General features: G+C 38.2%; 1 protein-coding gene across 1 annotated transcript; it reads right to left on the minus strand.

Annotated features, from left to right (window-relative positions):
* Positions 1–2710: 2710 nt before the first annotated feature.
* LOC105916469 (pyridoxal kinase) lies at positions 2711–17227 on the minus strand. The gene is made up of 11 exons (XM_036139539.1): positions 16958–17227; positions 15138–15192; positions 9508–9612; positions 7155–7238; positions 7014–7048; positions 6738–6823; positions 6593–6638; positions 6395–6506; positions 5219–5355; positions 5023–5089; positions 2711–3786 (listed from the first exon to the last, which is right to left on the minus strand). Exons 1-11 carry the CDS (start codon positions 17036–17038, stop codon positions 3650–3652), a joined length of 945 nt encoding a protein of 314 aa, XP_035995432.1. The 5' UTR covers positions 17039–17227; the 3' UTR covers positions 2711–3649.
* Positions 17228–19473: the final 2246 nt, after the last annotated feature.

The raw sequence follows: 19473 nt of genomic DNA on the forward strand, positions 1-19473 counted from the left end.
CAGGATTTGGACCAAACTGACAGAGTACAATCCCCCGGTGATACTGAACACAACCATGTTAGCGGCTAACGGTTAGCATGTTGCTAATCGGAAGTAGCTCTAGGAAGCTCGGACAAACTTCTGCTTTACAGAGTCTGTACCTCCTTTATACAGAATGCTCCACAATAAGTTTGGGCCTCGTCATGTAAAGCATCTCCAAGTTAGGAGGTGTCAAACATCCAATGCTTTTCAATGGGGGCGAAACCCCTTATACTCCCTAGAAATGCAGGCCCACATATGGCAACAGTATATTCAAGTTTGAAATTCTACTTATGCTTTGTTAAACGATTCAGTGTTTAGAATGAGTTAGGAAATGTTTGGTGCCTTTCCCTCAGTTTTTTCTTCTTCTAATAATTCAGCTATTGTTCTTTCATGTTCAAATTCTTCAACTCTTTCAAATTCTTCAACTTTTTCAACTTCTTCAACTTTTTCAACTTCTTCAATGCTTTTCAGCTATTTTTTTCTCTTCTTCAAAGATCTTCTGCATCTTTTGCTTAATCATTCAGCTATCTGCATTCACAGTGCATTTTCGCAGGAAATGCAAATTTTTCTAGTTATGTATAGAGCTACTGAAAACAGCACAAATTCAGTTCCTTTGCATAAAAGAATATTACCTAAGACAAATAATTTATTTATTTTTTACACAGAAATGGCCTGTATCCAGTGTGAGCAACAATTACATTCCAAAGAGAAACCTTTTGCCTCACTCCTATTAATTAAAAATTGTCTAGGGTTGCAAAACCAATCCTTCAAAAATGCAAAGCGTTTTCATGATTTTTCATGATTACCTGCTATTTTGGAATTTGGAAACACAGTTGTAGACCGTTTTCTTTGAAATAAAGTAAATAAACATAAAAACATAACATAGTTATGAAAAATAATTTTTCAAAGCTTCCATTATAACCAAATTGGAAAAAAAAAACAACAAGGAGATTGAAATAAACACTAGCCTTTTTTTATTGCCTTTTTGTTTTTAGTGACACAACTCCTTTTTATGTCATTTCTGGGTTAATTTATTAAGAACCACAATGGAGGGCCTAAAAATCTGCACTCAGCTCTGGAGTCAGACGTTTTAGAGCCGCCCTACACAACCATGCCCAGCAGACCGTCACTGACAACCCTTGCAAGGAAATAAGATGCAAAGGATCTTTGCTGGAGAGGCTGTCCGTTCAAAAACTGCTGCATCAAAACATGTTCTCAAAAGGTTAAGTGTAAAAAAAAAGTGTGGAAAAAGGGACAGGGAACCCCCACCTTTAGGAGGGCTGCAAAGCTAATTTGAAAGTTTGGCAGATATTTTGCTCCTTAAACGCCTCGGTAGTGCCGGTCTGATCGACCACACCAAATAATGAGTACATTTCCTCTACAGCACATAGACAAACCTTCTAGTAGTTCCACATTTGTTTACCAAAAATCCTTTGTCTTATAGTCCACATGTCCTGATAAAGCTTATTTTGTGTTTTCATTTGCAGCAAACAATAATCCTAAAAAGTAATAGAAATAAAAGCTTAACATACAGAACACTGTGGGTGTAATGAATGTTTAGTAGCGTCACTTTCAGAATAACTGAAATAAACTTTCCGTGATTTTCAAATTTATCAAGAACCAGTTGTAGTTTTGCTGTTCTTCAACATCTACCCATTAGGTGTGCCTTCTCATCTTCAGCCCTCTGCTGGTACGTTTGGAGAACTACACCTCCGATAGGCAGCAGTCGCTTTTAACGCTTTTAAGAGAAAACTCTGGCTGAAGACATCCTGTAATAATTCTTAATATCTACATTCTAACAAATGTTTCTTGGTTTTACACATGTGGTTTGCTATTTGTTCCTTTCCTTGGTATCTTTTAAATCACTTTGGATTGCCTTGTGAAGGAATGTTATTTAATTCACAAGCTTCCCAGCTGAACAGATGAGGTTTTTTTTTCCTTCTCCTGTTGCATACTTCTCAAGAATAAACTGCTTCGGCCTTGCTGCTGCGCTAAGGCTGCAGTTGGCCAGACATAAAGCCCTGCCTGGTTATCTGGGCTAATGCTGGCTAGTCTTATTGTGGATTAGTGCCGGTAAAACAGAGCTGCGTCACCTGGCCCCCAATCACACAAGGAAAGAAACCATCTGGCATGACAGCTAAGACTTCCTTACCTCACATTTTGAAGCTTCAAATAAAACATGCCTTGGTCATACAGTTGAAGTCAGAAGTTTACATACACCCCCCACAGGCGTTCATTTTATGTACGTCTTGGAGTTTCGGTGATTTAAGGGAGCCGTTCTATGTTTATAGCTGGATTGATATTACAATTTTCACCACCATCATGCCTTACCGTTGGTACGTTTGGAGGTGAATTAAACCTGTGCACCCATTTGTTTGTTCTTTTATCAGTAAGGCCTCAAAACCCATGATATCTGCTTGTAAACGTCTGACTATAGCTGTAAATGAACAACAGTAATGCAATATGTCTTGTGTAGATGTTGGTATAATCACTAAAGCTCACCGTTTTCCTTTTCCAACTTCACTAGCCCCAATTACTCTGGTAATTTCAGAACCATATCATATCAGAAATGGCTCTTTCCGATCTATATAACTGGGGAAAAAAATGCATTTGTATTTGGGAGGCCACTCCAAAACGAGTAAATAAGTACAAACATGAAAAAACAAAACAAAAAAACAGAATCAACACGTTTTCAGCAAAAGATTAGTCATTTATTTTCTCTGTTCATTACATTGCTCTACAAATGAGCAACAGTTAAAGGTTTGGCACTTCACTCTCCCAGACACCATGTTACGGTTCTGCTAAAAACATTCGTGACCGATATATAACCTCTTCTCTCAAACCTTGTTAAGGCTAAACAGTGTGGTCTCTCCTACGGGCTCTTTACGATGACAACAGAGTCACAAACAAAAACAGAGATCACTGGTGAATATGTCAAAGATTATCTGTGCAAATACCTCAATTTGCGACAGGACATGAATCTAACACGCCTGCTTGTTCAAGAAAGCGTTGCATAATTAAAAAAAGGTGATTAAAATAACTGTTTTTTTTTACACCAGTCATTAACATGATTATCATTAAAGTTACATTTTCTTTGAAAATAAAACAACGTGTAATTAAACAGTGTTAGTAAATCTAGACCGTGGTTAGATTTAGTTGCATAAAATGTTCCACATCTTATGGAAGGTGCGATAAATATGTGAGCAGTTTCCTAAATTCATGATGTAATAATAGTTTACTTGAACAGGAGACTGTTGTGCTTCTAAGTAGATGTGACTAGGTCTGATCAGGCAAATGCACTTTTTTTTAAATGTATTTATCTGGAATGAGTTGTTTTAGAGAATGAACTCACTTTTACTATTCTAGGACAAATGAAGCACAATTATATAAGTTTTAACTCAACTCTCCTTTTTCTGTTATAACCGAGGGCCAAATTTCATCTGCAAACACCGTAAGACGGACACATATGGCAGTGGCACCAGAGCGTTTACATATAACACATCCTGCTGACGTGGTCAGAGGTTTTGTAAGGCAGAGACATGAATGCTGTCATCAATGAGTACGTTTCACATGTATCCAGCTGAACAACTGGATTCGTACCAATGTTTTGTGAACGTCCGCAGGAAGTCTACTTCTTTTGGTGCGAAGACTTCTGTAAGACCTTAGCTTCAACGACGACGGAAGGGTTTTCAATGTCTGCTTTGCTCTGGATCATCCTCAGCTCCAGCTGAGCGGCACTGGGCCTGTTCCCGGGGCCGGCCATCTCTGCAGGACGGGAGGACGCTCGGTTAAAACATAAAGTTCTTACCGTTGACTTTGTGGGTCTTTCTCGCTGTCCTTTGCAAAAGTGTTCAGCCATCTTGAATTTTTTCACATATTATTACAGCTAAACCCTTTAATGTGTTTTATTGGGATTTTTTTTTAAATAGACAAACACAAAGTAGAGCATAACTGTGAAGTTAAAGGAAAACCTATGAGATTTTATACATCATTTTACAATAAAAAAAAAGGGATGTGCATTTGGCCTCAAGCCCCTCTACTAAGACATTGGAAGCCAGGTTGCTACTATTAATTTGCAATATAAATCCAGCTGTTCTGTGAAGGCCTGAGAGTTTGTGGGATGTCTTTAGTGAACAAACAGTCAGATAACCCCACATAGAAACATTATGATGGCAGCATCATGCTGTGGGATGCTGTTCTTCAATAGAGACAAGGGAGCCAGTTAGATTTGATGAGAAGATGGATAGAGTGAAATACTGGCCAATCATGAGTGTGATCGCTTTTGTCAATTTATTTAGATTATTTTTAATTTAGATTTTCTTTACTGTTCTTTGCCAACGCTGTAGAGTGACTGTGTCTGTTTTTTTCTGTGTTTTACCACTGGCTGAAAGGAAAATTTCCCTATGGGGACAATATTAAATTTATACAGATTACTTTGGATTATACTGATAATGAAAGAAAACCTGTAGCAAGACAAGAACATTCATGTTCGCATTCACTTCCCATCCAATCCAACTGAACTTGAGATATTTTCCTAGGAATAATGGACAGCTATGTCCCTAGATTCACAAAGCTGCTAGAGACAGACCCGGAAAGATGTCCAGATTATTCCAGCAAAATATTGGCTCAGTTGGGTCGAATACAAATAAATTCATGCCATACATTTTACATTTTCTTCATATATATTTTATATATATTTTAAAAAAAAAATCCATCTCCACACAGCACAATTTTGCACTACTGTGTTTGTCTGTTATACAAACTCTCCATAAAAATACACAAAATTTTGTTGATGTTGCATCAAAAAATGTAAAAGCTTAAGGGTCTCCAATCCTCGCGGAGGACTATATCTTTGAAATGACCAAAAATCCCAAACAGGCGCAGTTAGTTAGTATATTTAGTTAGTATATTTCAAGACTTTAAAACAATTCTTTGCCGTGTTCAGAAAACGCCTGCAGACACACAGACAGCCTAGGACATAAAAATAAAAACAAACCCTACCATTTGCATAAGTGAAGGTCCTCTTAACGACATGCTGCATAACCGAAACTGTCTTTTCAAAGGCAGTCTGTAAAGTCAAAAGAAGACAGGGTTACACTGAACCACATTTTTAAAATAGGTCGAGTTGTTATGCGGTTAGTAGTATTTTAGGAGGAGTTTTTTTTGTTTTGTTCTTTTAACTGAAAGCATCACCCACCTTTAGGTCCTTGGGATGATGGTGAGTCCAGGCTAGCAGCATGGCAGCAAACAGATCTCCTGTCCCCACAAACACCGCATCCACTTGGGGGATGTCCATGCAGATTTTCATGCTGCTGCTGGTCCCGTCTGGGTTCCCTGAGGATAACATAGGGTTGTGACAATCAACACCGCCACAGCCAGAAGACAATCAGTATGTGTAGATTCACTGAAAAAAAACCTGGAAAATAAAGACATAACTTTTGTTTCTTAGTAAATACAGTGGAGTGAAAACATATTCTTCTTACAGATTTCTCCTGTTTTGGTAAATTGATAATAATAATAATAGTCCAATTAAATACAAATTAGATTTTCAAATCATAACTTAATGTATTAAGAGTAGAGCTATCCAATAACCTGTTCCTATTAGTATAAATACAAAATATTTAGTTATAGAAATATGAATTGCCCCCTTAAAATAATTGGTTGTGGGACCCTGCTCATTGGTTCCTCATTGGAACTGCAAAAGAGCAACTAAATTGAACTTAACTCCGGACTTTGACTTTATTCTGAGCCATTCAGAGGTGGACCCGCTGGTTAGGATTACTGTGTTGCTCCATAACCCAGTGCTGCGTTTGATTTCTATAAGAAATAAAACCTCAAGCTCTGGAAGTGACGTCATCTCAAAGCTCAGAAAACCAGAGTCAGAAAAATGTACTATTTGTTTGCAAACTACTCTTAGTAATACAAATCAATACATTTCTCTCTTTAATTAAAATCACATTGACCCAATCGCGCTCAGCAACACACATTCATACACCGCTACACTAGACGACTTAAGTGCCACATGTGGCAGGAGGAAGCTGGAATCCAACCCACAACCTTCACCTTGCAGGAAAACTATTCTACCCACTGATCCACACATGCCTCTGGTGCTAATAGTTTATAGAGGTAACTTTTGCTACCTTCTATACACACGGCAGCCATACTGAATTATAAACTTGGAGCTGCTCTATGAGTTGATTTTCCAAGTTGGAATTTGCCATTTTTTGCAAAAGGAGGGAGAAAAATAAATTGTAATCAGTTTTATGAATTTGTTGACGTAATCTCTGGATCAGATGAAACAGCGGTGGATTTTTCAGCGACTGAGAAAATGTTCCTTGCTGTGTTCTGTTGTGGGGAACACTGAATACTTTACTTGTTTTTTGGCTCCCAAGCGCCACCAAGAACTGGTCCCCGTGTTTTGAGGGCAGATCGGTACTGGTGAGGACCACGGTGTCTGGACCCATCTCATGAAGCAAATCCATCACCTGGAGAACAGATATGCGCTCTCTCAACGACTGACATTCAAGTAGAAATCCAAATTCAGCAAAGAGGAAAGGTACAGAATACTCACCTCAACGGCATCGTCTTCGGTCTTTATTTTCCTCCCAGTTAACAACCTGATGAAACCAGAAACGTAGACCACACACACACTTAGGAAAGATGTTCAACAATTTTTTGTGTTTTGGGTAACTGAGAGCAGCTTTTAATGCCCTTACTCTGCTTCAAACTGGTTCGGGGTGAGAATATCTGCCAAAGGCACTACTTCGTTCTTGTAGACAGGCAGCAAGTTCTCTGGAACATACTGACAAATGCAGAGAAAACAAAGTTTTACTTAAAAAACAAAAAGAAAAACTTGTCAGCTATTTCAATAGACCATCACTGTCCAAAGAGAAAGTATTCATGAAAAAAAAAAAAACATTCACAGCTTCAAATGTCAGGGTGTTTTTCAGATCTCTTATGCTGTAAAAAACAAATAACACAAGGATTCTTACCAATAAGCCATGGTCTCCCATAACAGGATCACAAACTGAAACAAAAAATATACTTTGGTATCACTTGAAAAAAAAAATAACCGCTATGTTTTATGGTTTTAAACTGAAAAAAATAAATAAATAAAAATCATAAATACCCACCATATACCAAGCCGGGGGTGGCCTTCTTTAGTTCCTGGATAATACTAACCACCACTTCCAGGAAGGACTTGTCCTTGCAGTACCCTTAAAAAAAAAAAAAAAAAAAAAGAAAAAAAAAAAGAAAGTGACCTGACAATTAACTTTCTTTACGTCAACGCTTTAAACGCTTCAGTCTTACAGCATTGAACGTGGAAACATAATGTCTTTATGTACACTACAGTGGACGCGTAGACTACAGGTCAGCAGTCTCTGGTCTATTTAATCATATGAAATGGTGGCAAATGGAAGAAAACTACACTTGAAAAAAGGACAAGCTGATTTACAGAGTTGCCATTTTACATTTATGGGGAATGAAACCCCCTCTGGGTCGGGGGTCAGTCTCTGCCTTAAGAGGAGGAGTGTAAATATCTTGTCTTGTTCACAAGAGATGGTAGGATGGAACGAGAGATGGACAGATGGATCAGGGTTTGGTCTGCAATGAGCTCTCGATTTACCGCTCTGTCTACGGTCCGACCCTCACCTATGGCCATGAGGTACGGACCTCATCTTGAAAGAACGGGACTTCTCCACATCGAAGGGAATCAGTTGAGGTAGTCGGAGATCTGGTCAACCTTTGGAGGTTTTCCCAGGCACAACCCACTGGGAGGAGACCCTGGGGAAGACCCAGAACTTACTGGAGGAGCTAATATAGCCATTCTTAGCTGGGAATGCCCCAGAATGAGCTGGGGAGAGGGATGTCTGCACTGCAAAAACATAACTAAAAATAAGTTAAAAGTTTCTTGAAACGAGTGTATTTGTACTTTATTTGAGCAGGTAAATAAGATAATCTGACACTGGAATAAGATTTTTACACTTAAAATAGAAAGAACTTATTTTAAGTGCAGTATATCTAATTATCTTATTTTAAGGGTAAAATTACTCCTTCCATTGGCAAATAATCTAATTTACCTGCTCAAATCATGGACAAATACACTCATTTCAAGTAAATTGTACTTATTTCTAGTTCTGTTTTTGCAGTGTGGGGTTCTCTTCTGGATCTGTTGCCCCTGCGACTATTTCAGATAAGCGAAAAACGACGGATGGATGGATGAAAATCAATGATCAAATATTTGCAAATGATCATGTTTCTTTGAAAAATGGGTGAAGTACGCTAATGTAAACACTTTTTACATTAGTGTTTAAAGATCTCCTACCCTTTAGAGGTTATTAACAATTAATAGCAAGTCACATTACAATCAGGTTATTCTTTTTATCCACTGTAAGGAGTGTTTTCTTCAGAGATTAAGAGCTGATCTTACTGAATAAAACAAAACAACATTTTAAAAATACCTTTCTGTTGCTGCTGCATCATTATGTTCATATATTACACATAAGGATGGAATGGCAAGTAATTTCGCTGCTGAATAAAATGAAATAGGAGCTCAACATATCAGGCTGCAATTAACTGGTTTAGTGATCGTTTTATTAAAAAAGAATTTATTCAGAAACCACAAGTGTAACTTTTTGTCATGAATCAGAAACAGAGGACCCTGAATTCAGCAAGACAAGCAAAGGTTGAAATAAAAAAAGGTGATTTATTAACAGAGCAAAAAACCAAAAGAGGGCACCAAGCCAAAAAGCAAGAAGGCAGTGTCCATAAAACTCAAACAGTGCACAGCCCACAACCTAAAATAAACTGGTCAAGAGTCAGGTTGGTCTAATAAAAAGAGCAGAACAGGTAAAATTAATCCAGGTAAAAACTAACAGAATCAGGTTGGGTACAGGCAGAACCAATCTAGAACACAAAATAAATAACAAGACCCAACGTAAGATGGAACCAAGACTGAAACGGGACACAAGCTAAAAATAGAAAACAAGAACCCAAAAACAGAAACTAAACTAAGGCAGGAACTCAAACTATGACACTTTTAGTGAAAAAAGATTACATTTAACCAAACTAAATGACTTAATAAAAATATCAGATAAGTAGCAAAGTTAAACACGAGCACGTCTTTTATTTAAAAGTAGTTATGCACAATGGATATTGTCTTCAAACATTTTTATCCATAAAAGTTTGAAACGCATGGAATCCATCCACATTTATCCTCCCTGACTCAACACTTTGCAGAATCACCTTTACCTGTAATCAAAAGCTTTTAGGGTAGACACAACACACACTTCCAGTGTTTTATGAGTTAAAAAGGTTTTTTAAATGTCTTTCCTACCACTTGACAGTCATTACCGGCTTTATGCTGGTCTATCACACAAGATACATTGAAGTTTGTTTTTGTAATATGCCAAAAATGTAAAAAAAAGACTAAAAGGTTTTCGCTTCAACTTATTCTTGCGAAACCTGCCGTCCTCTTAAACCCACCTGTGAGAATATAGTCGTACCGGTTGACTTTATTGAGCTTGATGCCTTCGTAGAGCTCGTTCAGCTCCTCGGCGGTCAGCACCTGCCCCTTCCAGTGGGCGTAGCCTGCGCAGAAAAGGAACAGGACAAAGGTCGGGTTGTTTTAGGGCAGACCGGATTTGATTGAAATCACAACAATACTCAGAAACGGGTGTGTGAATGTCTGCACGTTAGTGAGTATGAATCTAGTGCAAAGCGCTTTGAGTGGTCAGGATGAGAAGAAAAGCGCTACATTAATTTAGTCCATTTACCTACCTGCAATGTAAAAAAAGAATCCTTTAAAAAAATCATGACACTTTACATACAGATAAAATGATTTGAATTGAAAGCTTATTTTTAGCCAGATGGGCACTTGGTAAAACCCTGACAAGAATATCTTAATTTAGTTTCCTCTTCTTTGCTCTTTGTGGCATCCAGGGCCAAAAAATGGGGCCTCCACACTTACTAAATGGGAACCTTGTTTTCTGGAGGCCAGCTCCCTCTGTCTCTCCTCTCCCGCTCACCCCTAACCTAGAATAAACCCAAAGATGCTGTTCTGATTCCAAATGCCGGAGGACATAACAGACACACACAAAAACCTGTTTTTGGCGTCCTGCACGCAAAGCTCGATACGGAGCCAGAAAATGCTCATCAATAAAAAGGAGAAACGGCAGAAACGTGTGCCGTGGTTACAGGTGGGACATGTTGCTTACACATACCTGTAAGAAGCAGGTGCCTGGATAACAGCTCGGTAATTCTTAGACTTAGACAACTTTGTCATTTTGTATGCACAGAGTGCGTACAGAACGAAATTTTGTTTGCATACAGCTTGAAAAATCACAGTAAATTGCAGTAAATTACAGGATAAGGTGCAGCAGTGATTTATGTAAACAATTGAAATGTAAACAATGTAAACAATGCAGGAGAAATAGACAGTGTGCGTGTACAGGTGAGTATTATTAAAACCGTGTAATATACGAATGTGGTACAGAGTCCATTTTGTGGCTTCAGCAGTTCAACAGTCTGATGGCATATGTGCAAATGTGTAAATGTGCAGATATACGATGATATAATTCATTGTATATCTGCAGATATAATTCACCATGAAAGTTTCAAAAGAGAATAGCTTCAGCGTCCAAAGAACTGATGTTGATAATAATTCAGCTGTCTCCAAATCCTTTGGAGGAAGTACATTCTTTCCATATTTTGGCACATGAAGCACAGAAAGTAATCCCATTATCTCTGCATGTGCGCCCCAGTCCCATTCTAGTTTCACCAGCCTATTGGTTTTCCTTCATGTGGCTGTGTGCAACATTTTACCACCAAACTGTGTCCCAAAGGTACCCGGTATGTGTGGGAAAACGATAGCACCGGGTTTGTTTCCCGCATGTGGTTGCACGAGTTAAAGAGAAAAATGGGTCGACATATTAAAAAGGTCTTCAGGAACCTCTCCTAAATTTAATTCCCTAAAGTTAAGGCCTCCTCTTGTTTTTGGCAAGTGACACTTGTTTTCCAAAGACCGTTGAAACTTGGAAAACCAAATCAAGTAATCAAGTTCAGGCATGAACACAGCTTCAATCAAATACTAAAAGAAGAAAAACTAATCAGCACACCCACAGACTTTAGATCGACGAAGAGTTAAGTGCGAACTGAAGCACTGAGTTGAGTGGGGTGATGTAACCTACCTGTGAGCAGTCAGTATATTACCTGCAGAGGACATGAGTCAGAGGGATCTTAGTTCAGAGAATTAGTGAGAAATAATCACTGGAGAGTCAAGCTGGTTGTATTTCCCTCATCCGGATTTCTGGTGTTGCTCTTGTTCCTCTAAACCCAGTTCGTTAGGTGGCTGATTTGTGATGTCAGACTTTAAAAAGCTTTCACCTGCTATGACCGGTTTTAGCCGATTCAGATTTCCCTTTAAGAATTATAATGTGACATATAGAGCATGGGTAAAATATTGTTTCTAGCCTTGCTGCTGTGAGCGGGTACTAATCATGTAAACAATTATACATTTTATTTCAAAACAAAAATTCACCTACTGTTGCTTCAGTAATATTTGACTAAAGGGCTTTTCCATCAAAGTGCTTCCAGTGCCCGTTAACCATCAAGGTTGTAGCCGAGGCCGACTGTTAACCAAAGCTGCTGCTGGAGCTAGATTCTTACCAGAAGTGTTTTTTTTTTTGTTTTTTTTTACACAGACAGCCAATCTACAGTAAAGTCATTATGCCACACGTTACCCAGCAAAGGTTTTGTCTCAATTTCCCCTGAGACTAAATTCCTAGGGAAAACACTGCGACCTGTTGGACCTAATTTGTCCTGATTTGGGACAAATTAATGATTATAGGGAGAGTAGAACTGCTGCTTCAGCTATATGCTGTCCACTGACCTAATCAAGCTCTAGGTGACATAAATTAAACAGTGGAGAGATAAGAGACAATGAGTTGATGTTGTTCAAGAGCTTTTCATTCATGTTATAGCTCAAGGTTTATACTGATCTTTGTCTTAAATTAGGCATATCAAAAGTGAATGTAAGCTGGGAGTTTTAAAGACTTTGTGGGGTAAGTCTCCATGAGCCCACCTCTAGCTCAATAGTTGTTTCTTCTGGCCCAGCTAAGAGTTGCCAAAAAGGCTCTAATTTACACCAGTTTACCACTGGAGTGGCCATGATAGAAAAAAAAACAAAAACACACCTACCAGTATTTTCCCCAGGTAGGACGCCCATAAATACTTCATATGACTACCAACCAAAAATGAGTTATATATTAAAATAAAACAATGGCTTGGCCTATAAAGCAGAACCAATTAAGTGCTTCTCTTCTTGACCAAAACTCAGGACTAAATAACAAACCACTTCAATGCTGGTGAAGATTCTCAGTCATCCAGGTCATGGTCATTCGCTTCAGCGAAACGTCTTCAACTACGGAATACAATCCAGTTGCTTTGTTTTTTACTTTTTTTTGGAAAAAAACACTTCAATGATTTGTTAAAGAACAGCTCGAAACAGTGATGAGCTCATATACCCCATTTATACTACCCTTTTTAACCGTGCCGAGACCAGTCCGAGCTCGGTAACTGAGATAACTATCGAGTGTAAATGGATCGCAAACTGAACTGAACCGTGCCAGACACAACCAGACCGCGCTAAATGCTGCCCAGTTCCAATGGTGGACTCAGCACGGTTTTTCAGTGACACGGTTCTCTGATAACAAAGAGCGCATGAGCAGACCACGTCATCTTACAGTCAGCTGACTAATTTTGCGGTTTCGGACATTCATAAAAATACTAGCTTCCCTACTGTGCCACACGATTTCCAGTGATGATTCTGCTTAGCAGTGTGATGGACCTCAACGTCTGTCGCTGTTTCCTGCGTCTGTAAATCCTGATTAGACGTTCGTTTGTCTTATCCCTGTCCCAAAAGCCGACTCCGTCAAGTAAACTCACCAAAGGTTGCCTTCTTCGCCTGACTCTCCGCAAACAACAAAATATAACTAAACATAACTTCCTGAATGTTACAGGCACCGCCATTTTGATTTGCTTGAGTCCCTCCTTCAATCCTAGAGAGCAGTAGTACCGTAGATTGTCACTAGGAGGCGAGGAACCGTGCCAGCGTGACGTGTAAACGGTCGTAAGAACCAAGCTCGGCACGGTTAACTGATCCAAGCTCGGTCCGAGCTCGGCATGGATCGGTTAAAAAAGGGTAGTATAAATGGGACTTTAAGCTCCAGAAATTCTTCCAAACATGTAGTTACTTCAGGTAACGAGACAATTAGCAATTGTGTCCAACCTACCACGTATCCTTATATAATCCAGTCTAAAGTTTCTGATCATCATTGTGCGAGAACTGTAACCCGTTTACATTCTGTGTGAAGAGTTTTTGCCTAATAAACAATAACTTAGTAATTAATTTCTCATTTTCTCCACGTCTCTGAACTGGAAGGCTTTCTTTAAAAGACAGGCAGATTAAAAAAAGCGCGCACAGAAAACCTCTTTACTAGTAACACAAAGTACATATTCAGTGGATGTATCTCTCCTTTACTCTGCCACATAGGGGGCCTCATTACTGGTATGTTTTTGTCTAAACATATTGCTTTAAAACGAAACTAAAACAACTCCTCATAGATCAATTTCGAAACCTCGTTATAACCGTCCTTCCTGGGAAAGGATATGAATGAAAACAGGCCATGTTTTCTTACCTTTTCTTTCTTTTTCTCATTTGTCATCTATCTGTTGTTTTTTTCATGTTTGAGAGGATTAAGAATTGGGTTTGGCCATAAAACTTTTTTTTTTCTTCGAAAATGCAAATGGACACGACAGACCCTTCTACTAAAAGACGAGTTCACAAAAACATAACCTTGGCACATCATGACTGAGCAGAATCCATTTTGAAATATGCTTTTGGGGGGAAGTTATGATTAAGACGGCTGGTGTCCCTCTGTTCAGTCTTTGTCCGGTCATCTGAACCACATTTTGTCCAAGCCAACAACAGACTTCTGGGAAACAAGTGGGCTGCAGCCAAAGACAACATAGTGGGATTGTTTTAAACATTCAAACAAAGGAGATTTTCTTTCTTTATTTCTTTTTTTTTTTTTGCTTTGGTCAAGCAAACAAGTCAGATCCAGTTAAAAATACACATCTTTTACCTTCTCATATCTTCACAAATGTGTGTTGTTGGCATTTAGTAACAATAAAAAAAATCTGAATAATGATGTTTGAAAAGTAAACAAATGGGCTCTGTTGGTGAGATTGTTATTTTTACTACTTTTTAGCCTAGAGATGCACAACATAGCAGCATTAACATCGGTATCGGCGAATGTTAGTCATTTTTTAACATATCGGTCTGATAAGTAAAACTGGGCCGCTATTAACCAGCAATGTTTATTTCCTTCTAGTTCCCGTTTGTGCTTGTGTTCCAACAGAGAGAGGGGAAATGGAATATCAGCAGTGTGTGTCAAAAGAAGACATAAGAAAAGTGGTGTGTTAGTACACTATACCTTACATTCAAAAATTCAAATATCACACTTTTCAGTCTGTACAAAACTGTACAACATTTGTCCATCACAGAAACATAAATTTGCACGCACACACATCGGTAAATATCGGTTATCCACCATAACAGCAATTTAACATCGCATATCAATATTGGCCTACATTTTCATACTGGTGCATACCTGTTTTAACCTTTCCCCTTAATTCTTGGAAATAGTCTGTAGTATGCTGGTGCTTTTCATACATAATGAATACGCATTTTGCATATCTGTTTAAAAATGTGCTAAAAATCCTCATTTTGTTTACCAAAGCCACCTGTTGTATTTAACAGATGACCACAGATGATCAGGTAATTTTTAAATCAGCATATGGTGTAGGCTCAGGTCTTAGCTAACTTTTTCCCTCCAAGCATGTATGAAAAACTAAAGCTGGAAAAAAAAAGGAGGCATCCAGTAAAACTTGATCTCGTCTGAGCAACTGTGTTAACACACTGGCACACATTAACAGGAAAAAAAGACGACTTCTCGCTTCTTCTTTGACTAGAAATGATTCATTCACTGGTGAAATCTGTAAAGCAGCTCTGAAAGGGAAAGCATTACGATCTACTCTGAACAAACAGAACCAACCTGTGTGATTGGAAAACTGCACAGAGTTGATGGAGTCCACTTCAAAGCCCAGCACCTGGAAAAACAGGAATGAGGCAGCTGTGAAAAGGGAGAACAATAACATCTCCACAAACGCTGACCCGACTAGCCGTCTTAATTTCACTGAACAATGAGAAGAAAAAAGGGCACAGGATCAAATTCTGTTTTCCGTCCAAAAGGAGATTCCCAGAGAGGCCAAACACAAACCATACAGTAAATTAATCTCTCCAGCCCTCCATCAGCTCTACGATTGACTTTGTCCTGTTTCAGATGCATTTGACATGTAAATACTATTAATTGTTTTAGACTTAGGTAAAGGTTAGACATCACAATGAAACGATTAGCTCTGAGTTAATGGCTGACTGGGAATCACCATAGAGGTGCATAATCCTGTTATTCCTTTCAAACTGTTTGCTGCTCCGCATTATTTAATAGATGCAAGAAACTGAAGAGCTTAAAGATTTACACTAAAATCTCTAATTAGTATGCACAGAAATACAATGTATTTGGTCCAATTAGCCTTGAGAGACTCAAAGATCAACTTTAGTACGGCTCAGACTCTAAAAGCAGAACTATAAATATCTATTTCTGGCATTTAAAATGGAAAAGTCCAACTAAGTCACTTTCAGTTTACAGTGATCACCTTCCCCAAAATAAAATGTATTGCAAACAACTGCCTACAGAGGTCAAGTTACTAGTATAGGGTATTTAATATATTGTTAATATAAATAAAGCTCTTCTTTGAAGGCCTCAGAGCTTTGTTAGTGAACATTAGGGAGCATAAAGCCTCACAAAGACCAAGGGCTGTTTCGGCAACAAGGACAGGTTAAAAAATGTAGTTCTACAAAGCATTAACTCAAGGGAGTCAAATCCAAATGTACTCCACACTTTTCAGATTTGTATTTGAAAAATAAACAAAACTCTCATAACCATTTATAGCTGCACCCACACCTCACAGTTTGCACTGCTTTGAGTTTATCTATCAGATAAGATCCCAATGAAACATGATAAAAGTTTTAACGAGACAAAAATGTCTAAAAGTTCAACTTAATAAATGCAGTTATCAAAGAGCCATGTCTCATACGTCCAATACTGTCAGGAAGACAACTATTATCATTGATGTTAAGGTTTTATTGCTCTAAATTACATTTGTTACTTATTGTTCTCATGCATATGACAGGTATTTGCTGACAGAGGCAGTTTTCCAAAAGGAGTCTCTGTATTTCCTGCTTTGAGATTATAATCTTTGAAAGAGCTTTGTCCTAAACTGCAAACAATGTTGTGACTGTCTTGTGGCACATACTCACTCACACACCTTCCACTTCGTCAACAGAAGTTGGTGCACATGTATTTTGCACTTCGACATGCAATAAAACAAAGTCTGCAAAGCGGAGAAGCTGGTGGGAGATTGCTTTGCCTGGTGTGGTCATACAGTGGGATCCCACAGCCTATCTCCCCTTGCGCAAGTTAAACTTAAAGGGTCCGTGTCTTGTTGTGTGTGGGGTTGAATTATTATTATCCTGAATTATTAATGATAATAACCCTATCAAACACCACACAGCATGCATTCTAGCGTTAAGTACAGCCCTCGGTTGTGAATCTGTCATAATTGTCCAAATTGGCCGTGTTGTCTCAAGTCGTTACACACATCAGTTCAAGGTTTAACATCACGCCTCTGTAAATGTAAAAAAAGAATCGCGCAAACGCAAATCAAGCAAGTTTCCAGCCACTTCCTGGCCCATAAACTCAACGCTTTCTTGTCGTGAAACGGTGGTCTGACAACAGGATGTATTTCTACTCACCTGTAACGGGAATGTTGCTGACTTGTTCCCTACGTAACCCCTGACAACATGACTCTGGATGGACAAGATGCGACACTCCATTACGGTACTTCAAAAACACCCGTAGGGAGGCTGCTGACTGAAAGTAACCTAACAAAAAAAAGACAGTATTTAAAGCCGAGCTACAAGCTGAAAAATGGCGAAAGAGAAGTACCCCGCCACTAAAGGACGCAAGACGTCGTAAAGCTGCTGATACCGATGCTCGGAAATATTGTTTTCTTCAGGCAGCTGAAAGGACACCTAATGTGAGCCGTTCAATGAGCGGAAAGAAACGTGGGAGACGGGAGATTCGACGCAGCGGTAAACTCAAAAGGAGGGTTCAGGATTTTTAGAAGGTATGGGTATAAAATCACTGATCTATATTATACACTGGATTGCTAATTTTGCCAAAAAAACTGAAGTCACTGGCCGCCATCTTGCTTCTCCCTACTCTCACAGAATGCCATAGGATTTGGTTGTAACAAGCAGTTTTCTGGCAGAGTGAAAACGTTTCACAGGTAATTCTACAGTCAGTGGATGTACTAACACTTAACAACTAGGAAATTATGTGCTGAAATATTTTACCATGTTATTCATATTAAATATATAAATGTTTTTGTATATTGTTATATGGATATGTATGTATATATATAGATATAGATATTATATACTATATATAGATATATATATATATAGATATTATATATATATATCTATAGATATATATATATATATATATATATATATATATATATATATATATATATATATATATATATATATATATATATATATATATATATATATATATATATATATATATAACATGCAAAACATTTCAGCACATGACTTTCTCAGTACTTGATAGTTTTAGAACATAACATAAAAGTATATGGCATTTGACATTTTAAAAGTTTTTAAGCACCCCCTGAACATTCCTTAGTTACTGGAGGAAAATAGGGAGTACCAATATGGCGGCTGGTGGCTTCAAAGCGACTCCTTCTAACAGCGGGCTATTAGCAATCCAGTGTATTATATAGCTCAGTGATATAAATGCATGCCCGGCCAGCAGCAAACACGCACCCCTGTGGAGGTCCGACAGTGGGGATTTTTGAGTCAGTAGCGCGTCCAGAAATGTTTCATTTAAACTCTTGGTGTGACACACTAAAACTAAAAGCCATGATTTCAGGATTGTATTCTACTGTTGTAGTAAAGCTGCCTGTAGAAAACTATCTTAAAGACTTAAGTAAACACCTGCTAATATATTTTGGTTTATTGTTTGATTTTTAATGTTACTAATGATCAAATGTGCATAGACCAATAACTGTACAGTTAACATTTTGAGTTGAACAACAATTCCTTTTTATTGCGTAATTACATTAGGAATAAGGTGCACATTTATTCATTTATTGACAAAACAAAACAATTACTAGGGGAAAGTACTGTAGATACACTGGCAGATACAGATAAAGGTGCGATAGAAGGTCAAGAAGAGCGGCTGCCTTGCTGGCTGTGCATAATGGGAGGAAATGCTAAACTGATGCTACTACAATTTACACTGGCCAGTGGGGTGGCCAAGACATGGCACAGGGTGGCCGTGGTCACCCCCTGGCCACCCCTAGGTGGCGCCATTGTTTTGAGTTGCAGTTTTATTTAAAGGTTACAGTAGGTTAAAGTCTTCCTTGCGTTTTGATTTAGTGTAAATCCAGACTAGACTCTGAGAGGGCCCTGAAAGAAAACGGACAAGTCAAACATCAATTGTCTGACAGTGGTTTATGCAATTACTATTTTATGGACATTTATACCGTAATCACTTTTGTGTTGACACAGAAGTGGATTATTATTTGAGTAGTAAACATAGATAGGTGGTGATGTGCCACCAATGATCTTCCTGTGAGAACAGATTTATATCATATGACAGTAAAATGTAAAAAGCAAAAACATTGTAGCAGTTTAAATTACCCTGTTCTTGTTTTTTTACACTCGCTTACTTTTCTATTAATTAGTCACTCAGACTAGAGATGGTTTATATGTTACGTTCTCAGTCTGTGTTTATCAGGAAGATCATTAGTGGTCTCCTACGTCCAACCTTTATTCTCCATGTCAATGATCATCGGCTTCTGTGTAAATAACCACTCAATGCAAATGTGTTAATTTCTAAAGGTTAATGCAATATCATTTGCATAAGATATAACCACGTTTTTACAGATGGAAGTTGTTTTCAGGCGGTAGAAGTAAGCACTGGTTTTAGCCTCTCACAGACTGTCTCTGCTTGTGATTTTAGGTCAGCTGCAGCCACAGGGTTGGCAAGGCAATTGTATTTGAATAGCATATTTCAGTGACAAGACAATTTAAAGGGCTGTATGTAAACATAAGAAAAAAAAACATAGAAAAATCATCTATAAATGTAGATTGTTGTAAACAGCTCACAAGAATAGTAACATAGATTGTCAATGGAGATAATCCATATCTATAAAGTGGATTACAAACAATTTGGC

Source organism: Fundulus heteroclitus, chromosome 7 (assembly GCF_011125445.2).
Source record: "Fundulus heteroclitus isolate FHET01 chromosome 7, MU-UCD_Fhet_4.1, whole genome shotgun sequence".
NCBI classification, from domain to species: Eukaryota; Metazoa; Chordata; class Actinopteri; order Cyprinodontiformes; family Fundulidae; genus Fundulus; species Fundulus heteroclitus.